Source organism: Acinonyx jubatus, chromosome D3, assembly GCF_027475565.1.
Source record: "Acinonyx jubatus isolate Ajub_Pintada_27869175 chromosome D3, VMU_Ajub_asm_v1.0, whole genome shotgun sequence".
Lineage (NCBI taxonomy): Eukaryota > Metazoa > Chordata > Mammalia > Carnivora > Felidae > Acinonyx > Acinonyx jubatus.
Genome location: NC_069392.1, coordinates 4,868,407 through 4,892,358, shown reverse-complemented (window position 1 = coordinate 4,892,358; position 23,952 = coordinate 4,868,407). Strand labels below are relative to the sequence as shown.

At 52.6% G+C, this 23,952-nt stretch overlaps 1 protein-coding gene across 1 annotated transcript in view; it reads left to right on the top strand.

Moving 5' to 3' along the window:
- Positions 1-23,952, top strand: part of LOC106986547 (transmembrane protein 132B) — a 363,570-nt gene that overhangs the window by 124,966 nt on the left and 214,652 nt on the right. The window contains exon 2 of the mRNA XM_027044235.2: positions 20,381-21,272. Coding sequence (XP_026900036.1) covers positions 20,381-21,272 — 892 coding nt within the window. The remainder of the gene's footprint in view (positions 1-20,380; positions 21,273-23,952) is intronic.

Genomic DNA, 23,952 nt, shown 5'->3' with positions numbered 1-23,952 from the left:
ATTCTGATGAAAACAAAAAGTGATTGTAACGGTTGTAGTAGTAAAAAAAAAATCCTGCCCTACCTTTTAGCAATCCAGTAATCCACTTTCCTTTTGTGCAGGCAGCCCATAGGTGCCCCCCACCCCCACCCCCACCCCCAGGTGTTGAGAGAGACCTCACGCTTGCAAAAACATGTCACTGTATTTTTCTACGGGTAAAAAAGTGCTGCATATACTTTGCGTTTTCCCTCTCAAATCGTGGTAAACGACGAAGACTGTTGGCACCTTGTTTCTCACTCCACACGGGGGCCATCGTGGAGATCGGTGTCTCTCACATGATGCCATTTCACGTTCTATCGTGTGATGGCTCACGACCGACGTGGTCACTGCTCTCCTGATGGGCACCTGGCTTGGTTCTAGGCTTCGGTCACTACGGAAGTGCTTGGGCAAATGACTTCACTTCCCCGTGCCTCGCAGTCCCCTAGTCTTTCAGGGTGGCTGAGGGTAGCAATGCCTTCTTCCATCTACGGAGAGTCTGGAGAGTCTGGAATGAGCTAGCACACGGAGGGCGCTTAGACAGTGCCTGGCACAGAGGCTGGTTCACTCACCTTCAAGAAGGGCCTTGTGTCATTTCACATGCGTGCGGGCGTATCAGTGGGATAAATCCTGACATGTGGTGCCAACTCAATCCTGGGCCATGTGCACATTAGTTTTGGATGGGTTTTCCAAATTATCAGTTTTATTCCTGCCAGGGGTGACTGACCTTGTGTCCCCACAGCGCCACCCGACCCGGACCAGACTCTAAAGTCTGGTCCTTTGGACTTTGGTCAACCTAAAAAATAAGATGTGGCATCTCCTAATTTGGGGGGGGGGAGTCCCCCCAACGTCAATGGGATTCGAACAAAACTCCTTTGGGCCGGTTTCTGTTCTGGGCTTGTGGGCGTGCAAAGTTTATCTGCCTGAAATGCAAGACGGAGGGGACGTGTGGGGTCCTTTCCGCGGAGGTAGCTAGTCGCCAGCCCGCGGCAGCTGCTCTGTTGCATTTGCAATCTGTGCAAATTGCGTAAGGAATGCAAACGATTTCTCAGGACACATGTGTCAGTTGCTTTTGTCTTTCATGTCCTGGCAACATATGGGTAAGGTAAAAACACACACACTTGAAGCCCAGAGGAAAGCACGATATCGCAGCTGACGAGAAGCCTTTTGAATGCCCATGAAAGCGCGAGCGTTTTGATGCTCCGTAGAATGAGGGACCGTGCCGGGAGCCTCTCGCACCGGCCGGGAGCAGGACGATGTTCACAGCACCTGCTTGATGGAGACGGGAGCGATTTTCCAGTACAGATGGGCTTGTTTTGGGTCTGAGTGTCTGGGAGAAGGGGCAACATGGGAGAAATGATTAGAAAGTAATCTGTTTGTCAATGTATTCATTCATTAAACATTCAAAGAATTATTATTTGAATGCATGGATGGTGGCATTTGAAAGCCATTGATCAGGGATGTGACATTTTTTTGCAAAGAATTCCAGAACCGTGGGGCCTCTCTTATCTGATCTGAGGCTGGCTCACGTTTATGATGCAAGAGGGTGTTCGCCTCTTGTATTTTGCTCCTTACCCTTTTTGTTGTTTTTAAAGGACCTTTCGGTTTTCTTCTTCTGACTTCTGGCTCACTGGCTTCTGAGTAGGAGTTTCTCTCTCTCTCTCTCTCTTTATTTTTAAATTTTTTTTTAACGTTTATTTATCTTTGAGACAGAGAGAGACAGAGCATGAATGGGGGAGGGTCAGAGAGAGGGAGACACAGAATCTGAAACAGGCTCCAGGCTCTGAGCGGTCAGCACAGAGCCCGACGTGGGGCTCGAACTCACGGACCGCGAGACCATGACCCGAGCCGAAGTCGGACGCTCAACCGACTGAGCCACCCAGGCGCCCCTCTCTCTTTATTTTTAATGTTTATTTTTGAGAGAGAGAGAGAGAGAGAGAGAGAGAGCTAGAGTGGGGCGCAGGGCAGAGAGAGAGGGAGACACAGAATCAGAAGCAGGCTCCAGGCTCTGAGCTGTCAGCACAGATGAACCCACGAACCATGAGATCATGACCTGAGCCGAAGTCGGAGCTTAACAGACTGACCCGCCCAGGAACCCCCAGGGAGTTTCTCTTTATACACAAGTCATGGAACCTCACAGGGTGCCGTGGGCTCCTCTTTTGTTGTTTTTAATTTAAATCCAGGTTAGTTAACACATAGTGTAATAATGATTTCAGGAAGAGGATTTAGTGATTCATCACTTGCATATAACACCCAGTGCTCATGCCAACAAGTGCCCTCCTTAATGCCCATCCCCTCACCCAACACCTGACCAGCAGCCCTCCGTTTGTTTTCTATATTTAAGTCTCTCATGGTTTGTCTCCTCTGTTTTTATCTTATTTTTCCTTCCCCTATGGTCATCTGTTTTGTTGCTTAAATTCCACATATGGGTGAAATCATATACTTGTCTTTCTCTGACTTATTTCGCTCAGCATAATATGCTCTAGCTCCATCCATGTTGTTGCAAATGGTAAGGTCTCATTCCTTTTCATCGCCGAGTAAAATTCCATTGTGTATGTACACCACATCTCCTCACACAGGAGGTGGGGTGGCTTGATGCAGCTCAGACTGTATCCCTAAGGGCCTGGTTTCTCGCTGGCTTCTGGCTGGCTTTCCCGGTGTTGGCTCCAGCCCGTGCCCCTGGGTCCCGCTCAGTGTGGTGACATCCCTCAGTGGTTCCTGAGCTCGCATCCTCCCACCACAGTGTCCCTAGGATGAGGGGAGGACTCTTTTGGGAGCTTCTGAATACGTCCAAGTGTTTCTAGATTCCTTAGTGCTACTGCGTTGGGTCACGGGACCACCAAAGTTTTCCCCAAAGGGAAAGGAGGGAAATAGGTACTGAGAAGGCAACTCACAAATACCTAATTGTAGGAAAAAGACTGCTAAGGGTCTGGCACTTGGCCTACGCCTGTGCCTTTGAACTTCAGAAGAATTGATCTGAGATCGGTTCATGATCTGGGGGAGAAGAATTACTCTTTCCTTGAGTGACTGGTCTTGGGCTCCACAGTCTCTATTTCAGTATTTCAGATTCTGCTGGAAAAGCTACGTGCCCTCCTCATTGACCTGTTTTCAGCGAAGACGGTATGAGCTCAAGATGGAACACACTCTGACATTCCGTTGTCATAGCAACCTGAGTGGTAAACATCAGCTTGATGCTGTTTGGAGGGGGTGGCAGGAGTTAGGGATTGGGAGATTGGAGGAAAGCCAAAGGCTTGGGGCCCTAAGGCTGTGCCCCAGATTCCGCAGGGAAGGCTCAGCGGCAGGCCCGGGAGGGACTCCACTTCTGTCTCCACCAGGGATGTCAGAAAGGAGTGATCTGGAGCCAGCAGGAAGGTTTGGGACCAGACCCCCCAAGTCCTGTTCTGACCGTCTCTTCACAGCCTCAGTTCTGGGACACCGACTGCTCTCGGTGCAGCCCTTCCTTGTGTTCTGCTCCCGCCTCACCATCACCGTTGTGCCTCTTGCTGGCACCCCTCTGCTGAAACTGCCCCCACCCCGCCCCGGGGGTCCTCGGAGCTGCTTCTCAGGGACAGCTCCCTCCGCCCCCGCAAAGCCTGGCTCTCACTGCGCGGCTCACTGCTTCCTTTCCCTGTCCCGGGACGCCTCTCTCGGTACCCTTGCAGGCGTCTCGGCACCTGCCAGACTCGTGCATCGCAGGGCCTCCCCCGCCCCCCCCCCCCGGGCCCCTCTTCCCACTCTGCAGGCTTCTTGCCCTTTCTTCCCATGACCTCAGTCACCGCCTCCCTCTGACAGCGCCCCAACTTCTTGTGCTCAGGGGCTTCAGTATCTCCCTCACATCCCCGTGGGCATGGGGGCTCACACGTGTTTTGATATCACTGTGCCCCACGCAGAGCTCAGCTTCCCCGGTGCCCTGTCCCCTCTCAGGGACCGCCCCGGCCTCGCCCTTGCCCACACCGAGCCGAGCCCTGACTTCTTTCTCTCGCCCTCTCCCCTCTGCCACATCCAGTCCATTTCCACGGCCTGCCACCGTCTCCTGCACCTTCCCTCCGTCCCGGCAGCCTTTTTGCAGAATAGATCGCCGCGAGTTTGGGGATATCGGCGCCCAGCAAACAAAACCACGTGACCGTGGGATGGCAGCACCCACGAGCTTTATTTGGTTTGCACTCGGCCAGGATGCATGAGCGGGGAAGTCCCCCACTGTGGGAGACCCTTCCGGAAACAGAGGCCCCCTGCCCAGGTGGAAGGAGAGGATGAGAGCTCCTGGGGAGAAGGGGAGATAGGGAACTAGACGGCAGCACAGTGGGAGTCTCCGGGTCCCAGGCTCTGAAGGACGGCGGAGGCTTGGGGTCTTTTATAGCCCAGGGTTGGTTCTTATTCATGGGTAGCAGATGTTGGGTGCAGTTTCACGGGATATGCAAAGCAAGCAGGCTCCGAGTGGCTAAAAATATGCCGATTTGGGCTATATTTAAAGGAACTAGAGTGTAAGAAATGGAGTTTCGCACCAGCCATCTTTGAAGTAATGGGAAAGATATGGAGGCCAATATTCGGGGGCGTCTTCGGGTCACTTACGTAACAAGGTCGCCCCCCTCCTTGACCAGCAGGACCTTTGGCATTCTGGCTTATTTCTGCTTCTGGTCCCTTCTCCATTATTCCGGGGCGATGGCTGGCTGAACTGCATTGAATGATGCCACGTTCCCCTTCCCCTGACGTCAGCCACTTTGGTGCCTTCCCTTTGCCCCTGGGATGGCGGCCAGGCACCAGCTGGCCCTGCGTGGCCCGGATCTTGCTTCCTCTCCAGCCTGGTCTGGAGCTCTCTCTCCTCCTCCCACACCTGCTGCAGCCACACTGCCCCTCAGCGGGTCTCCGTGTCCCCCACCTCTGCCCTTTGCCGGCACTGTTGTCCTCCGCCCACACCTCTCTTTCCCACCCTTTGACCTGCTTCATTCTGTTTGTCCTTTGGACACTGCGTTAGATTCCTGGAGCCGCCGGACCAAATGACCACAAACTAGGGGGCTTAAAATAACGCAAACGTGTTGTCTCACAGCTCTGGAGGCCAGAAGTCCAAACTCATGGTGCTGGTGGGGTTCATTCCTTTTGGAGGCATGGGGGGAAAGTCCCCCCCCCCCCCCGCCCCATGCCCTTCCCTGACTCCTGGGGGGCCCAGACATTCCTTGGCATGTGGACACATCCCTGTGATCTCTGCCTCAAGGTCCACACGGCCGTCTTCTCCGTGTCTGTGATAATCCCTGTCTTTCCTTTTAAAAATTCACCAATCATTGGATTTACTCCAACATGACCTGATTTCGTCTGTAAGGCCCCTGTGTCCAACTGAGGTCACATTGTGAGGTTGCAGCCGGATGGGGGTTTTGGCAGACATGAGTTAGCCTTGCCGGTAGGGTTCGATCTGTTTTGGTTCCGTCAGGTTGCGTTATGTGCCCTTCCTCCGTGCATCCAGCTGTCACGATGCTTGCTTTTCTTTCTGGAACGGCTCATTTATGCTCATGCCCCAGGTGAGACCGAGCTCCAGCAGGGCGAGGCTGCGTCAGGCCATTGTGCACGGTGATCCCAGCGCTCTGCCCAGGACCTGCCCACAGCGGGCGCTCAGTGAGCTCCTGATGGATGAATGGCGGTTATGCACTTGGTGTCTGTGCCCCCACCCCCGCCCTCAGAATTCACAGATTGAAGCCCTGACCTCCCGTGTGACAGAATGAGGAGGTGGGGCCTGTGGGGGTGTTTCGGGATGGATGAGGTCATGAGGGTGGGGCCCCCATGATGGGATCAGTGCCCTTATAAGGAGCTTCCTCTCTCTGCTGTGTGAGGACGCGGGGAGAGGCTGGCCACCCACAAGCGATGAAGGCAGGTGAACATGCCTGACCCAGCCCATCTGACACCACAAGCCCTGAGGACCACATTCCTGTCTCCCTCTCTCACATGTTCCTGGGGGAGGGGCCAAGGTGCTGGCCGTGGGCACCAGCTGGCGGAGAGGCAGGCTGATTTTTCCAGCCCAGGTGGCCTGCTCTGGAGATGGCGCTCCCCTGCCCCCCACCCCTCGGGTTTGGGGGGTTTCCAAGGAAGCCAGGAGCATGGGCTGGGCCTGAGTGGCCTCAGGCTGGATTGAGGCTGGGTGATGAGCTTGTTAATTCCATGGGGACAGTTCCCTTAGAGCCAGGGGGGTTCTGCGGTGGCCGCAGGCTGGATTCATCTGTACTGGGATGGGCGTTTTCACATCTAACCCCACCCACTCCCACCCTGGGGTGTGGGGACCTCAGCACTCAGGTGGTCTGTGAGAGGAAGAGCAGGGACAGGTGGAGGTCGGAGAGAGGGGTTTCCTCTGCGAATGCAGATGAAATAAAGGAAGAAAAGGCCTTTTGGTAAAACCACCAGATTTCCCTGGAAGGCTGCGACCCATCCAGGCCCCAGTCGTTTCCTGGGCGCGGTGAGATTCGTCGGGGAGAAAGGAGGTGGGGCTGGGCGGGATTGCTGGCCCATTGCGGGCCGCGGGTGTGCGCAAGGTCGCGGGGGCGCGCGTCCCCTCCCCAGGGTGCGCGCGTCCCCTCCCCAGGGTGCGCGCTCGCCTCCCAGGGCTCAGCGGCCGCCGCAGGGGTCGCGGAGGAGGAGACACCCTTGTCACTGGAGTCCGCCTGCGCTGGGCCGTGACTTGCCAACAAGAATCCCGCGATGTGGAGTCACCATGCTCGTTTAAAGGGCGTTCCGTGAGGAAGCAGCGGTGCGCCCTGGCGCGCATCCCCAAATCGCCCCAAGGCTGGGTTTCCCATCTGGAAACGGGAACCGACCACCTGCTGTCACCCGGCCGCGACAACCTCGGCCACTAGGTGGCAGTGTTGCCGCGCACGAGCCCCTGGTCCCTGAGCAGGCGACCGCAGAGGGGCCCGGGAGTCAGGGGGCAGCTGGGCCGGGGGCGGGCGCCCCGCGGCGTCCCCAGCACCTGCCGCCACCTCCAGAAGTGCCGTCCGGACCCCGTGCCCCTTCCTTCTCAGGCTGACTCTGCCCACACCGAATAAGCGCTGAATTAAACCCGAGAAAAGAGGGGCTGAGAGGTTTTTGTTTTTGTTTTGTCCCCATTGGGCCCCCCAGATCTCTTGTTGAAAAGCGAGTTTACCTATGACAGGGGCTCCTTGCATCACCCCCAGGCCACTGTGGGGAGGAAGGTTCCATTCCTTCCCTTGTGTTCTTTATAGGTTTTACCCTGCAGACTTCTGGGTCGTATTATCAGTCAAAAGCAATAATGGGGCCCTTGTTTGCTTTGAGAGAAAGCAGGTGATTGAGTCTGTGCCATTGCAGACGTGGGACATAACCGGAGGGAAATAAGCAAAGCATTACCGGTTCCAGGAGCCTGGACTCCACCCCTTATGTGCTGTGTGACCCGAGGCATGTGTCTTGACGTCTCTGTGCCTTTCTTTTTAAAAAACCTGTAAGGTGGATACAACACTACAAAATGAAGTCAATGATTGTATTAATGATAAAACGTTACGAGAACGATACCCGATCTCACAGAATCGTGTAAAGAATAAACGCGTAAAGAGCTAATACACATAAAGCAGTTAACCAGTGACTGGCGCCCGTTGTGGGCACAGGACAGTCCCTAGTCATCGCTATTATCCCCAGTATTTCATTTTTGGCTACTACTAATGATAAACTTGTGCTAATTTCCCAATCAATACTGATCTGTTCTTTCTCTGAGAGTTGGCAGCACATATGACCTCCATCTGGCAAATGAACAACGGTATGGACTTATTTGTCATCGATTCTTTAAATGTGGATTTGTTCCTCAGAAGTAGGCCGTACCCGCTGCTTGCCTTTTCCCATCACAGCTCTTCACTCCCTGCATCCGGGCGATCATTCACTTGCTCGATTGTTGCGAGAAATTAGCTCAGACAGAAAATGGGCTGAAGTTCGTTGTTGTACAGGAGGGGGAAAGGGGTTTTCAAGCAATCAGACAGTCACGAGGATTGTGGGAGAGACGTGTAAGATCATGCTGTTTAAACCCTTAACCCTTAAAAAACAGTCTTAACGATTTCACTCTTATGTGGATCCTGAGAAACTTAACAGAAACCCATGGGGGAGGGGAAGGAAAAAAAAAAAAGAGGTTAGAGTGGGAGAGAGCCAACGCATAAGAGACTGTTAAAAACTGAGAACAGGGGCGCCTGGGTGGCTCAGTCGGTTGAGCGTCCGACTTTGGCTCAGGTCACGATCTCGCGGTCCGGGAGTTTGAGCCCCGCGTCGGGCTCTGGGCTGACGGCTCGGAGCCTGGAGCCTGCTTCCGATTCTGTGTCTCCCTCTCTCTCTGCCCCTCCCCCGTTCATGCTCTGTCTCTCTCTCTCTGTCTCAAGAATAAATAAACGTCAAAAAAAAAAAAAAAAACTGAGAACAAACTGAGGGTTGATGGGGGTGGGAGGGAGGGGAGGGTGGGTGATGGGTATTGAGGAGGGCACCTTTTGGGATGAGCACTGGGTGTTGTATGGAAACCAATTTGACAATAAATTTCATATATATAAAAAAAAACAGTCTTAACGATTCGTGAAAACAGAGTCTCAAAGGACCAGCCATAAGGACTAGACATTTGTTTCCTTTCCTATAGGTACTTGGCAGGTTTGAATAGTAGAAAAAAATAAGAGAGAGAAGGAAAGATACTCCATGAATGATTGGGGGCAGACCCACGCCAGCCTGTGTTAGTGCTGTTTCACTGTGTGTGTTCAGTGCTTTTTCCGCATCTGTTGAGGTAGCCATAGGATTTTCTTAAAATGATTTTTTTAATGTTTGTTTACTTTTGAGAGGGGGAGAGAGAGAGAGAGCGCGAGCCTGAGTGGGGGAGGGGCACAGAGTCCAAAGCGGGCTCCAGCCTCCAAGCTGTCAGCACAGAGCCTGATGCGGGGCTCGAACCCACAAACCGCGAGGTCATGACCTGAGCTGAAGTCTGATGCTCAGCCGACTGAGGAGGTGGCCGTAGGATCTTTATCTTTCATTCTGTTAATGCGGTTTGCCACCCATGTTTTGACTGCGCGATGCCAGTTGCAAGTGCCAATATAGCAATGGAAATGCCGTGCAGAACTAGCTGGCTACGTCTACTTCACTCGACAGGCACACACTCACTCTACAGCACTTGGCTCTTTTTTTCTGCATTTGAAGAAAGTTCTGGTTCGAATGTAGAACATAGCTTCTCTGAGCTGTCAGTGCCTCTGCCTACGCGTCTCAGATGCAACCCGCTTATCCGTACTTGCTTTGAGTAACTCATTTGGGGGTGCCTCAGTCGGTTAAGCATCTGACTTCAGTTCAGGTCATGATCTCGAAGTTTGTGGGTTCGAGTCCCATGTCAGGCTCTGTGCTGACAGCTCAGAGCCTGGAGCCTGCTTCGCATTCTCTCTCTCCCTCTCTCTCTGCACCTCCCTCACTTGTGATCTGTCTCTCTCTCTCAAAAATAAATAAACATTAAAAAATAAAAGGCCAGGGTAATGGCTAAAACGCCTGGTTTGTGACCCCAGGTGTATTCCTGATTTCTTTTCTTCAACACCAACTGTGTTGAGAAGGTTTAAGTAAAGAAATCAGCCTTGACCTGGTGGAGATTGTTCCATTTGGGTAACTGAGTGGATTTTTGTGTTGCTTCTTACAAAAAACACCCTTGTTCTTCTTGTCAAAATGGTACCCTTATGATGCTTTGGGGGAACCCCCTCCATCTACCTCCTTCCAGGCTCCCCGAAAGAGACACATGACTTTGGCTGAGCGAATCAGAACAGGCCATTCCTCCGACCATAGTGATTGGTTCAGGGATGGGCATGTGACCCATCAGAGCCAAGGCGATGCCCCACTGCCTTCTTCCCGGAAAACTGGGGGAAAGAAAGCCTCGCTGGTCTTGTTGGATGTGAAGGAAGGAAAATGTGAGGCTCGGTGATGCTAATTGTGCTCTGCTGTGCAGATTGAGAATAAAACCAGCTCCACAGAAAAGAGCAGAGGGATGGATAAAAATGCATCTTAAAAAAACTTAGTAAAATTTTCCCTTTTTGGTCTATCGTGCAGTGAGTTTTTGACCCATGCATAGCTTCGTGTGACCGCTGTCACAACCAGCATACAGAACGGTTCCATCAGACCCATCCTGATACTCAAAAAAAGGTTTGGTAGTCACACCCTCCCCATCCCATAGTTCCTAGCAGTCTGTGACCTATTATTCTCCATCTTTCCAGTCGTAATGGTTCTAGAATGTCACATACGTGACACCAGAGAGTAGGCGGCTTTCTGAGGTTGCCTTCTGACTTTCGGAATCATGCATATGTGAAATTGATCCAGGTCGTGTATCTGTCGGTTCCTCTGCTTTCTTTCCTGCTGAGTAACGTTCCACCCAGTGGATACACATTTGTGTAGCCACTCACCCGTTGAAGACATTTGCGAAAACCCACACTGATGACCTCGTCGAGGTGCTGGATCCAGCCAAGCCTGATGCTAGCCCGCCTGTAGACGCTCCAGCCCCGACCGCCATTAAAATCCACTTTTGTGTAGACTCCGTATGGGTTCTCTGGGACTTGACATCAGAAATGACTGGAGAGAGGGAAGTCGGGGCTGAGCAGGCGAGAAGTCCCAAGCAAATAGGGTCCTCATATGACACTCCCATAAGTGGAGTTACACGGCAACGAGTCGCATACTGGGGTTTCCCTCAGGGAGGGTGGCAGGAGGTGACACCCCATTTGCCATGGAGGGAAATGGAATCTCAGAGGGATGAAGTGACTTGTCTCAGTACATCAGCTGAGCCGATGACAGGCCTGGGGGTCCAGCCCAGTAGTCCCTCTGCCTCTAGTGAGTAAGCATCAGCTGCCTCCCAACCAGACAGGGGCTGACCTGTCAGCATCACTTAGTGAATTTCCCTTTTTTATTTAAATAATCTCTTGAGGTGTCCAATTTAGAATAAAGATAAATGGAAATTAGAACAAGGTCATCAACATTTCCTACTGTTTAACAGCTGACGGTGCCTATAGGAGGTCAAAATTACTGTCACTAAGATCTATATAATCCGTTTAACAATGCTCTTTCTACATCTGGTGCCCCATGGAAACTTCTCACGTTGGCCTAACAGCCCCTCGCTTTGTTCCTCTGAAGGTCTTCCTCCTTCTTGCTAGCAAAAGCCCAGTTTACATGAAGGAAGAGGCGTGTGATTTAAGCAGGATCACAGCTCTCCGGATTGTCAGCCTGTACCGTGGTGTCTGGGCGAGGGATCACTGGCTGCTCTAACAAACAAACGTCAGCACTGGCTTAGCGCACTGAGCGAGTCCTCGTTCACATCCAACATGGGTGTTCCTGGTTGGCTGGCTGTCCTCTGGGTGGAGGCTCGGGCGCCCAGGCTCCTTCCAGCTTATGGCTCTGCTACAACCGGGGGCCCCAGACCCCTCCTCTTCTCCCGGCTGGAAGGAAAAAAATGTCATTTTGGCTTCAGCGTAATATGCAGCACTTACATTCTTATTTCACTGGCCAGAGCTGGATACAGATGCAGAGAAGGAGGCTCCTGGCTGAGCAGCCCATGTGCAATTCTGTGGGTAGAAAGACTTTTTTTTGAGAGGTGGCCATCTTCCCTGCAGACACGATGCCTCATTGTCTAGGCTAAAGCTGCTGTCCCCTCGCTCCCCTGCTCTGGTTTCCACCCCTGTTCAATGCTTCCCTCCCCTCCCGTGGTGAGTTCTGGGTTCGTGCAGACAAAGTCTACTCATCATCACGGTCCTGCGTACATAGGGGGGAAATAGAATGGTATGGCGTAACTTCCAGAGAAAGGCGATAGTCTTCTATCCTTCTGTGTCTTTGATCTCCCTCCGGCCATTTCCACGTTCAGTTCTGCTTGTGATTATTTCTATAATTCTACGTACTCTTCTAGCTCTACACCTGGAGTGAACACATTTGGACAGGAGGGCGGTCTGTGTAAGAGAGGACGATGAAGTTAGTGCACACACCCTCCTACTTGTCTTTTTTTACCAGTTACCATTGCATTTGGCTGCAGGTAACAGAAACTCCTGGCCACCGGGGCTTAGCAAGTAGGGGCTTACTTTGTTTTCTTTATTCTTATATGTCATGCCGTGGCCAGCTCCTTCTGACATCCCGCATTACTTTCTCAGTGTGTAACTTTGGTCCCCATGGTTGCACAGGGCTGTCCCACCTATGTCCCCTCTCAGGGGACATATGTGTCCTCAGAGAAGCGTTGAGTCTCAACTGGGGATCACTATTCTGCCTTTACTCAGGGCAGGGGTCTGTCTGCAGGGGACGTCCCATCTACAGAATTCAGTTACGCCCCTGGTTTTCAGCCTCACTCTCCCCCTGTCCTTGCTGCGTGTGCCAACGTTGAGCCTGGGTCCCAGTGGGCACGGTAGCCCGAGACCCTCCGCGGCACACACAGAATGTTCTAGCACAAGATTTCCTCTGCTGTCTTGGCCCTCCATCAATGCACTTTCCTCCACTTGTTGTCTTCCAGAGATTTGTTGAAATATTTTATCTTCGGATGGCCTTCTTCCATTTCTCTAGATAATAGGCTTATCCCTGTTTGTACTTGTATGCTTTTATTTCTGTGGAGTTTGTGCGGAGATGCGGGGACATGAGTGTGTTCAGTCTACCACTTAAAATCAAATTCTGCATCTTTCTTTCTAAAAGGAAAAATGTCAATATTTCTCTTAGCTTTTGAATAAGCGAGACATGTTCGTTGTAGGAGAGTCGGAAACACACAGAAAGATATATCAGAAAGTTGAAAGGCATCCCTGACCCTCACGCGCAGAGCCTCGCCTCCAGGTATGAGTCCACTTGGGCTCTGGGGTGGGCAGTTTGACGCAATGACTCTGAAGTTAACGTGGAAGGCAAGACACCGGCAAGTCCAGCTGCCAGAAAGGGCCGCCGTGACAAAGTCCCACAAACCGAGCGCCTTAAACAACAGAAATTTATTTCCTCGCAACTCTGGAGGCCAGCTGCCCAAGATGATGGTGTCAGCAGGTTGACTTCGTTGAGGCTTCTCTGCTCGCCCTGTAGACAGCTTCTCCTGTATCCTCACACGGTCTTTCCCGCGTGCGTGTATGCATGCGTGTGCACGCACGGCTGTGTCCATATAAGGACACCAGTCATACCAGATTAGGGCCCACCATGGTGACCTCATTTTAACTGAATTACTTCTTTGAAGACTCCACCCCCAAGTTTTTCAATACCCCTCCCTTAAACTGCGAATTCCACTTAAACTCCCCACTGGCAGGTTCAATGTCTGCCGATTACCGTCACCAGATTCTCACTTTGCGTGAGACGGCATGAGAGGTTCAAGAGTTAAATGTGGTTCCCGAAATCTGCAAAGAGGGTGCATCTACAATGGTCTCACTACCCAAAAAAGGGGGAAAAAAATCAAGCTAATTCACATACCCAACACCCTCTGAGGCGAATTCGCTTTTGTGATGATTATTTCACAATTGTATATGCGCATCCAATCATCGGATTGTGCCCCTTAAACACATACAGTTTTAGTTGTCGAATATACCTCGTTAGAAAAGAATTAAAGGTAAAAATGTGGACCCACACGTGCATACCCAGACGACCAGATGAAAGTCTGTGAGCGTGTATTTGATCTTGGGATACGGGGAGCGCTTTCTCGGCGTGAAGGCAGTGGTAATCGTCAAGAAAGAAAAGACAGATGTTCTCGGCTACGTTTTAAAGATTGGGCGTTGGCCTTTTTTCATCTCCGTAGAATATTTGTACCCCCAGATTTTGCCTGAGGATATAATCTCCAGGGTCCTGCCACCTACCTCCTTCTAAGACCTTGGCTGGCTGGGTAAGAAAGCCTGTCCGTGGAGGGGAGTGCGAAGGGTGGGATTCTCTCTGGTCAAAATCTGGAGTTCACTCTTCTCTCAGGCTGGACTTTCCACCAGCTGTCAGCTCTCTCGGCCCACGCTCCTTTGGTGTTGTCGCCTGCAGACTTGCTTTCCCTTGATTGTCTATCATCGCTGCAAGCCACCTTGCGGGGAGGGGCACTGTGGGAAGCGTGCTGATGCGCTCACGGTGGGTTGTCGTGGGGCCGTGGGGGTGCTGTCGTGTCCCTCGGGGGCCCTGCCGGAGCGCCCGGCGGAGGGATTTCTCTCAGAGCCAGGAAAAGCTTTGCTCCTTGCTTTCTCTTATGGACAGTGTCCCACTAGTGACCTCATCCTGTGCTTTGAGAGCTGGGCGACCCAGAGGCCCATTGGCCGTTCCTTTGAGTCATGGCTGGCACCCTTGCAGTGTAGACGTTCTTTGCTGAGCTTTTCTCTGGCAGCAGAACGTGGTGACTGGGACGGTGAGCTCTCCCTGGAGCGGGCCTGCCTGGACAGAGTTCCACCTCTGCTGCCTACCAGCCGTGTGATCTCAGGCAGGTCCCATAACCCTCCGTGCCTCAGTTTCCCCATCGGCCAGTGAGGATGACAATGAAATCCTCCTAACCAGAAGACTGTGAAGACTAAGAGTCACTACCTGTGAGATGCTTAGAATAGTGCTTGGTGCGTCACAAGGGTTAGGTGAGTGGTGGTGACGATGATGTCTCTATCTTTTGTCTTGTCACTGTCTGAATAGTCATATCTAATCCTTAACGGACTTGAGGGCCTGTACCCCAAGACTTGCCCTCAAGGCAACGAATGATGTAATTTTTGCAAAGCGCCTACTGTGTGCTCAGTAGTGTCTTTGACTTTTTAGCGCAGTGCCTCTCCTCGTTGCTATTCCATCGAATTATCCAGGGAATGTAGAGAACTTTGGGCCCCACCTGAGACCATCTGGATCTATTTGGCGGGCAGGCCCAGGTACCATAATATGTGTTCTCTGGCACGTGCATCGGTGGAGCCACCTGGGTTGAGAGCGATCGGCCATTAGGACCACACTCTGACAGATCAGTGAGGAAGGTCTCTTGCGGGTGCTTTACAAAGATGTGGCCACCTGGCACACTGGAAGGAGAGCCTTCGACACCTGGCCGTGCGTGCCTGGGTTGTCTGGTGTGAATTGGGAATGCCACAGGCCGGGACCCTCAGGTGGGCGACCAGTGGCCACAAGACTGATAATAAGCTACCAGGTAGGCTGGCGACGTGAGCGAAAATACGAGTCTGTGCGTGGAAGCAGGTTCACGCTGCATCGCCTTGGGGCTCGGGACCGTAGGTCCCACTGATCCCAACCAAGGCACATGCCCAGGGATGTTTCTCGGGTGCCGGACGCAGCGGTGAGGTGATGTTCCACGCACTCGGGTCGCAGGGTCCCCGCCGGAGTTCCTGGTTTGCTGTGGGTTGCGTCGTTCTGGGAGGTTCCCGGCCAGAGGTACAGAGCGTCCTTCCGGCACACCACCTCGTGCTCTCGGCGAACCCGTGCGGAAGTCTCTTCCCGGCTCATAATGAGGGCGGTGGTGACAAGCCCTGTTCAGCTGGGCCTCATCTCTCAGGACCCACGTCACTCGACAGGCGGTGAGGAGCCCTCGAGGAAACCAGCAGGCTGAGTAGGACCTCCTTTCACATTCAGAGCCTGGGCCACCTGGTCTACCTGCCAGTGGGGAAAAGGGCGGTGACAGGGAGACACTTGACGCCCCAAGAGTGGTGACACTTGGGGATTAAAGCGAGGGGTGGTCGCTTCTCAGGCCATGGATGTGTTTCTTAGGGCACTGTCCCATGGCTTTACAGGACACTCCTGAATTCGGGTATCATATTTTGTTGCGATCTGGTTCGAGGACAAAACGAGGCCCTGCCCGCTGATTTTTATGGCTTTCCATATCAGCTTTCAGACAAAATTCGTGCCGCATTTTGCTTGAGTTATGTGGGGGCAGGATTGTAAACCCCACACTGTTATTTCAGGTGAAATGCACGCTTTGGCCACAATAAACAAGGGAGGAGGCACGGCTTTACATCTCCTGCAAATCAGTTTTTGAGAGGTATAAATTAATTGGCACAAATGATTAAAAAAAAACACAACAATCCACAATGAAAACAGAGCCTATTGAAACCTACGTATATTTTTAATTTCCCGTTCCACGCGTGTAAATAAGCCAGAATTTAAACCTTGCCTTGGGCTTCCCCTACATTTTATAAGAAGGTAAAATTTGGACTTACCTCTTGCTTCCTGAATCTGGTCGGCCGGGTGCCCACTTGGCTCCGCTGAAGGGGACCGTCATGCTGCGCAAGGCAGATGTTCCCTTTTTGCCCATTATTTCATGGTCAGGTTCACCTAGAATTTAAATTCCTGGTTTGGAGACGGGAAATAAACCAACAAGACACTAATTTAAATTTCATATGAAACGGCGCTTCTGCACGGCTTGACGTTGTCGAAATACAAATTGCCCCTTGGTGGTGGCAACAGCTAAAACTTGCCTTACGATGAGGCTAATTCTTGAAAGTCAGTTCCCGCCTCCCCCTTCTGTGTTCCATCCAAATCCTACCCAGTCCCACGGGACACGTTTGGGAGGACGCGGAGGTCTGTAGCATGAAAGTCAACATATGGTGTGCGTGTTTACGTGTGTATGCGTGTATGTTCTATGTGATACATATTATGTATTATAATACATATTACATTTTAAGCAGGTTTGGGATAATTTAAGTAGAGTTTGGATGTCTGCTTTTTCACTCAACACAGCGTAAGCATTTTCTCGCGACGCTCCACGTTCGTTGAAATTGTGGTGCTTAATGTCACACACACAATATGGCTTTCAACATTTGCTTAGTTGTGTCCCTCATGATGGGTTTTTACGTTGCTTGCAGTATGTAGCCGTGACAAGTCTTGCTTGTGACAAACCTACTTGCCACGTTGATCTCCTTTCTGATCCCTGGATTATTTCCCCAGCACGGTTGCTAGGTGGGGAATTACTGGGATGGGTCTTTCTTTCTTTCTTTCTTTCTTTCTTTCTTTCTTTCTTTCTTTCTTTCTTTCTTTCTTTCTTTCTCACTCTCTCTCTCTCTTTCTTTCTTTCTGAGAGAGAGAGTGAGTGGGACAGTGGCAGAGAGAGAGGGAGACAGAAGATCTGAAGCAGGCTCTGTGCTGACGGCAATAAGCCCGACGCAGGGCTCGAACTCACGGACGGTGAGATCACGACCTGAGCCGAAGTCAGATGCTCAACTGACTGAGCCACCCAGGCGCCCCTGGGATGGGTGTTTCTAAGGGTGTTAACACTCACTTTCCTAATTGTCTCATATACATTGGCTGTGCCTGCCTCCAGACTTTGCCAGCTCCTTGGGGCAGAAATCACATCTGTCTTGTCCCCGTGATGGCCCTACACGCCACAGTGCTGGAACTGTGACAAATGACTAGTAAGTATAGTTTGATAGATAATCAGAGGAGTAAATGGGTAATAACTGCTTCTCCAGTAATTAATCTGACACGGCACTGGCCATATTGATGACACTTGAAAAGATCTTCCTCCCTTCCTTCCTTCCTTCCTTCCTCCCTCCCTCCCTCCCTTCCTTCCTTCCTTTCCTGAGATAGCATTGACATATAAAAAGTGTATGTATTTAAGGTGTACAATTTGATGTTTTGATATAAGTACTCATGTATATATAATCACCACAAACAAGCTAATTAACATATACATTACCTCTACCCAGCTACTGTGTGCGTGTTTCGATTTGATTTAAAATCTGTGCTCTTAGCAAATTACAACGTACGATACAGGATTGTTAACTGTGTCACACGCTCTACGTTAGATCTCCAGAGATTATTCATCTTGGACGGTTGAAAATTTGACCCCCACCCCCACCTCACGCCCCCAACCCCGGCCCCTGGCAATCACCACTCTAACTCTGCTTCCATAACTCTATTTTAGGGTACACAAGCAAGTGAGATCGTACAGTATTTTGTGGAGAACTGGCTTTCTGAACACCTTCTTGGGGAAATGATGCATCAGCCCCTACGTGGTTGTATCTTTTCCCTAACCTCCTCATTATAATTTTGTCATCCTCTGGGCCAGGAAGGCTCACCAAGGACAGCCCTGAAAAGGCACCCCAAATGAAATCAATAGAAAAGTCTATTTTGCAGGGGCACCTGGGTGGCTCAGTCAGTTAAGTGTCCGACTCTTGATTTTGGCTCAGGTCATGATCTCACGGTCTGTGAGGTCGAGCCCTGTGTCCGCTCTGCGCTGACAGCATGGAGGCTGCTTGGGATCCTCTCTCTCTCTCTCTCTCTCTCTCTCTCTCTCTCTCTCTCTGTCTCCCTCTGCCCCTCCCCTGCTTACACACATGCTCGCATGCTCTCCGTCTCAAAAATAAATAAACTGTAAAAAAAATAAAAAGAAAAGTATATTTTGCAGAATTCGTAATGGTTGCAGAAAACAATGTTACCAGGAGTTAGAGTGTATGGAGTGGTATTGGTTTGCCTTTTGTCAACCAGGGAGGCTACACTAAACCCACCCACCAGGTTGCATTTCTTCTTGCTCTGGCTTCAGGGCTGGAGATTTATTTCAGGGCAGGGGAGAAGCCCTGTTTGTTCTTGGCTTGATTTGCCAATCCTGATTCCTGGTGGACTCTCTTTATTTATTATTAAAAAAAAGTTTAATGTTTTTATTTATTTTTGAGAGAGAGAGAGAGAGAGAGCGAGCATGAGTGGGAGAGGGGCAGAGAGAGAGAGAAAGAGAGAGAGAGAGAGAGAGAGGGAGACACAGAATCTGAAACAGGCTCCAGGCTCTGAGCTGTCAGCACAGAGCCCGACACGGGGCTCGAACTCACGATCCGTGAGATCATGGCCTGAGCTGAAGTCGGACGCTTAACCGATTGAGCCACCCAGGTGCCCCTACTGGTGGACTCTCCTTAGTTTGAAAAAAGCTTGTTGGGTCCGTGTTTTCCCATTTGAAAGTAACATACACACATGCCTATAGGGATACATACACACATACGCATGCTTATGCATATGTATATATTTTAATTAACAAAATAATACACAGTTGTCACAAATTTAAAGAAAGTAGATGTTAAAAGGTGAAACCTTTTCTCTTTGGTTCTATGGACACACAAACATAAATATACTATATACATGTGTATATATACATAGGGAATCTTGAAATAATACCCAAGTAGGACCATATATGATACATTTGTAATTTTTTATAGTTATTGATATATGGTGCACATTTCCCCAAGTATGTTTATGTAGCTCTACCTCATTTTTCGTAGAGCTGCCTGTTATCCACTGTAAAAATGTGCAGTTTAGGGGCGCCTAGGTGGCTCAGTTGGTTGAGCGTCCGACCTCGGCTCGGGTCACGATCTCACGGTTTGTGGGTTCGAGCCCCACGTCGGGCTCTGTGCTGACGGCTCGGAGCCTGGAGCCTGTTTCAGATACTGTGTCTCCATCTCTCTCTGCCCCTCCCCTGCTCACACTCCGTGTTGCAAAAATTTTTAAAAATTAAAGATGTGCAGTTTATGTCATTTTCTGTGAATAACTCCTTAGAATGGTTTCATTGAACAGGTAGTGGTAATAGTAACAGTAACAGGCAAAGAGTGGCTGATGTTTATGGGGGTCAGCACGGTCCTGGGCACTTCATGTTTACCGACTCATTAATTCCTACAATAACCCAGGAGGGTAGGACTTGTATTTACCTCCTACTTTATATGAGGACATTTGAGGCACAGAGAGGCTAAAGTCACTTGCTCAGGTCGATCAGTCAGGACGTGGCGGCTTCAGGATTCACATCCAGGCCCCTGGCCCCAGCACACGCGCTCCTCAGTTTGTTCGCAAAGTGAAACTTCAGCCGACATCCTTGTAGATAAATCAGCGTCTGTGCATTCTCCCTGGTATTTCGGGAGGAGAGCTTTCTAGAAGCGGGAGTGCGGAGCCATAGCTTCGCCCTCGTTTCAGTAAGAGTCACGGAGATGTCGGCGTGCCTGGGTGGGGGCTCAGTCGGCTAAGCATCTGACTATTTTGGCTCAGGTCGTGGTCTCACAGTTCGTGAGTTCGAGCCCCGCGTCGGGCTCTGCGCTGACAGCGTGTGGAGCCTGCTCGGAATTCTCTCTCTCTCCCTCCCCCCGTCTCAAAAATAAATAAATAAACACTAAAGAATCCCCTTAAAAAAAGGATCATGGAGATGTCGGAATGTCCGACGCGTCTGGGAGGGCTGGGCAGAAGCGTAAGTATCCGAACGACGCAGCAGGTGGAGGTGCCACACGATGGCACGTGGGCTCGGGTGGGCATCACGGGTGTGCAGCCTCCTGTCTGTGGGGTGACCCCACAGAGAGGTCCTGTGAGCCCGCAGGCTGTCGGATCGGTGGCAAATGGGCTCCTTCCCACTCAACACCGGCTGCTCTGGGGGAGTCCCCGAAGAGCCCCGTGCCGGGGCCCGGCGTGGCCAGGGGGCGGCGGGGGCAGACTGTGCCCCTCACGCTGGGGCCCGGCCTTCATTCTTCCTCTGCTTTCCTCTCCCGCACAGAGACCGAGAGCCGAGGGATCGTGCACAGCCTGCAGACATTCTCCTCGCTCCCTGCCTACCTGCCCACGAGCCTGCGCATCGCTGACGCGGAGGAAGCCTTCTTCCTTAAAGAGGCCAACCAGGACGTCACGAGGAACTCCAGTCTGCAGGCCCGGGTGGAGTCACTGTTCATCTACCGGGCCCGGAGCCCCCCGACCGTCAACGCCAGCTATGGCCCGTTTTCAGCGGAGAAGCCCATCCCCCAGGACCTCTTGTTGACCTCCACGTCCTTCGGAAACACGGAGAAGTTTCCCTTCAACTGGAAGCTGAAATCTCACATCCTCGACAGCTCCGTCTACTCCAACAGGCCCAAGGTGCAGACGCTGTTCTACGTGACTGGGACGCACTGGGATGACGGCGACCCCGAGGAAGACCTCCCGTGCGTCAAGATGTTCGCCTTCCCCGAGGCCAGAGAGGTGGCGGCCAGCTGCCGGCTGCGAGGGGACCCGGGGCTGTGTGTGGCCGAGCTGGAGCTGCTTCCCGAGTGGTTCAGCTCCGGGCTGGACCTGGAGCCCGAGGAGGAGATCCCTGCCCTGCTGGGCGGCACCGCCATGGAGCTCTTCTTCTCGCTCTACCCAGCCGACCCGGCCGGCCAGTGCCTGCTGGCGGAGGACGGCAAGTGGGAGAACAACATCCACTCCGGCCAGGACGGCCCCCAGCAGGCGTCTCCGGCCCGGGAGAGGATCGGGAGTGTGGTGGTCTACCCGACTCAGGACGACCTCAAGTGGTCCCTGGTGAGCCTGGACGAGAACGTCGTCGTCTCGGTGCCCCTGAACCTCGTCCGGGAAGGGGACACGGCCACCTTTTTGGTCTCCCTGACCAGTGGCTCTGTGGCAGACCACTTCACTCTCAGGTAAGTGGCCGGGCCGGGTCGGGCGGGGGAGAAGTCGGCTTGCGGTCAATGAACTGTCTGTTAGTAATGGGGTGTTGGTCGTCTGCCGGGTGCCCAGGATAGCGAGGAGACTGACGGACACGGGATGGGGACCGACGCAAGATGACAGAGTAAAGCAGGATATTTGGGGGTGGGCCCTGGGCCACCTGCATTTTCTATAAGCTCCCTGCGTTATTCTGCTGTGAAGCCAGGAATAAAAACAGATGCTCTGAGAGCAGCATTTCAGGCTGGGAGCTAAGCTGTCACATGATAGTCTGAACCTGTCACTGCCGGCCTTGACTTGGCGGACAGAACCCTGTCTTTGCTGCCCGTAAGGGGAAACTTTGCAGATGAATTCCACCACCTTCTGACTACGTGACCGAGCTTTCTGAGATAGTGTCCCCGACCTCTCAGGCTTTCGCCGGTAAAGAATCCTTTGGTCAAGCAAACCAGCAGTCTCTATCTGTACGATGAAGACGCAGTTTTAGGGTTGCAAAAAGTGGGGAGCTTCTCTGTGCTGGGGGGCAAACCTGTCTTCAGCTTGTTTTGCTCACGAAGCTTCGTGGGATACCGGTCGGATCTGTGGCTCCGTCCTGGGGCAAGCCTTCTAGCTTCTCTGGGCTTCTGTTTCCTCATCCGTAAGGTCGGGATACTGACGGGGCGCGTCTCTCGGGGTTGCCGTGGGGGTTGATCAGGTTAGTGAGGCTCTTGGCACAGTGCCTGGTGTCAACACCGGAGGCTAGCCTGTGGTTATCCCCTAGTGCTCAGAGGCCAGGGGGCTGCCCAGCAAGGCTTGCTTTGTTTGGTTGCAGGCGAGACGTGGGAATGAATCGTTAATGCCGCACCGCGGTCCTTCTGATTCTGACGGAGGCCGATGTGCCAGACCACACCTGTTGGGGAGTGTGTTCGTTCGAGTTGAAAGGATCCCAAGGCTCTGGCAGATCCCAAGAGGGGTTTTAGCCGCCTGCAGGAAGCACAGTTCCTATTTGGAGCCGCTTGAGTTAGTCTCGGTGACAGCTGAGTCAGAACTTAGCTTGGACCCAGTCCTGTCCCAGTCACTCCAGTGGTGGGGCTGGCGTGGGCTAAAGCCCGGCTCTGGCTCTACAGAGATGCCCTTAGCTTCAGATGCTTGCGACAGACCCAGGAGGGCAGGGGTCTGGCTTCTGCGCTCGTACCACAGAGCGCACGCCTCCTGTCCGGGCAGACATCACTAATCGACCGTAGCTCTTCAGCACTCCCTCTGCCGTGGCAGACAGTGTTAACGGACTGCAGCGTTGAGCCCAGGAGTCCCTGCAGCCCCTACCAGTCCCTGCGAAGGTGGAGTGGTTGACATTGAACTTACTTGCCCTCCTTGGTGTAGAGAGAACATTGCTGGGTGAGGACTTCGAGGAAAGGGAGAGCTGATGGTCTGGTGGCCAGGGGAGCCTGGTTGGGAAGGCATTTCAGGCCGGGGAAATGACATAAATGATGGGGGACGGAGAACGGTCTGGGCCACATTCGAAGTTGTTGACATGCACGGACTCACGGCATTCTGCCAACAAACGACTCAAGCAGACGAGTACTACCGTTATCGCTATTTTTCCTGAGGCACAGAGAGGGTAAGGAGCTTGCCCGAGGTCGCACAGCTAGAGAGTGTTGGGCGTGCGGTGGTCGGCTCTGGAAGGCCCTGGGGGCCCTTCATTCCCTCACAGCACCCCCTTCCCGCCTGGCAGACAGGACGGGCCGCTGGCGCACCCGGGCTCTGCACGCCCACCAGCCATCCCAGAGCTGAGGGTTAACTTAGGGAGGCGGAGGCCGATGCGGCTGGAAGAGGACCCCACGTGGAGAGTGCAGGGGGCCCCGAAGCGTCATCGTGGCGGTGAGCAGAAACCCTCGAGTCTGCTTCCCTCCCGCCGAAGTTGATTGGAGCGCTGAAGTGGGTTCTCACAGCGACTTTGCCTTGGGAGGTGGAGCGCGAACGGTGGGTGTGGAAAGAGACTTGGAGAGTTTAGGGGTTACCTGCTGAAGTCATGAGGTGGGCGAGCACTGGGTTTCGGGCACGGGTCTGCATTTGTGAGCCAGGAACCCCCATTTGAAACACTCTTCTGGGCCGTCCTCCGTGTCCCGATGGGGACCAGTCTCCACCCGTTGAACCGTTCTGGGTCAGCATCGAGTCTCTTGTCATCCTCCGTCCCTACGTAGGACTGTCCTTTTTTAAGACAGAATTTTTTTAAGTGTTTATTTATTTCTGAGACAGAGACAGAGCGTGAGCAGGGGAGAGGCAGAGAGAGAGGGAGACCCAGAATCCGAAGCGGGCTCCAGGCTCCGAGCGGTCGGCCCAGAGCCCGACGCGGGGCTCGAACTCGCAGACCACGAGACCATGACCTGAGCCGAAGGCGGCCGCTCGACCGACTGAGTCCCCCAGGCGCCCCAGGACTGTTCTTTATTATGCTCCGTTTCGTGGCCAGAGAAAGAAGGCTCTGAAATTGTGCCTCACCCAACTGAGAACAAACGAGTCAGAGCTTCCTACGCCAAGGGAGCCAGTCACCATCACCTGTGTCTGGAGGAGACTCCAGGGCGGGCGGGAGTCGGGGGGCTCCTGGTGGAAGCCAGGGAAGGCTTGGGTCTGCTCGGGTCGGAGGCTGCCGGTGTGGGGAGGCTGGAGGTTGGTTAACGAGGAGTG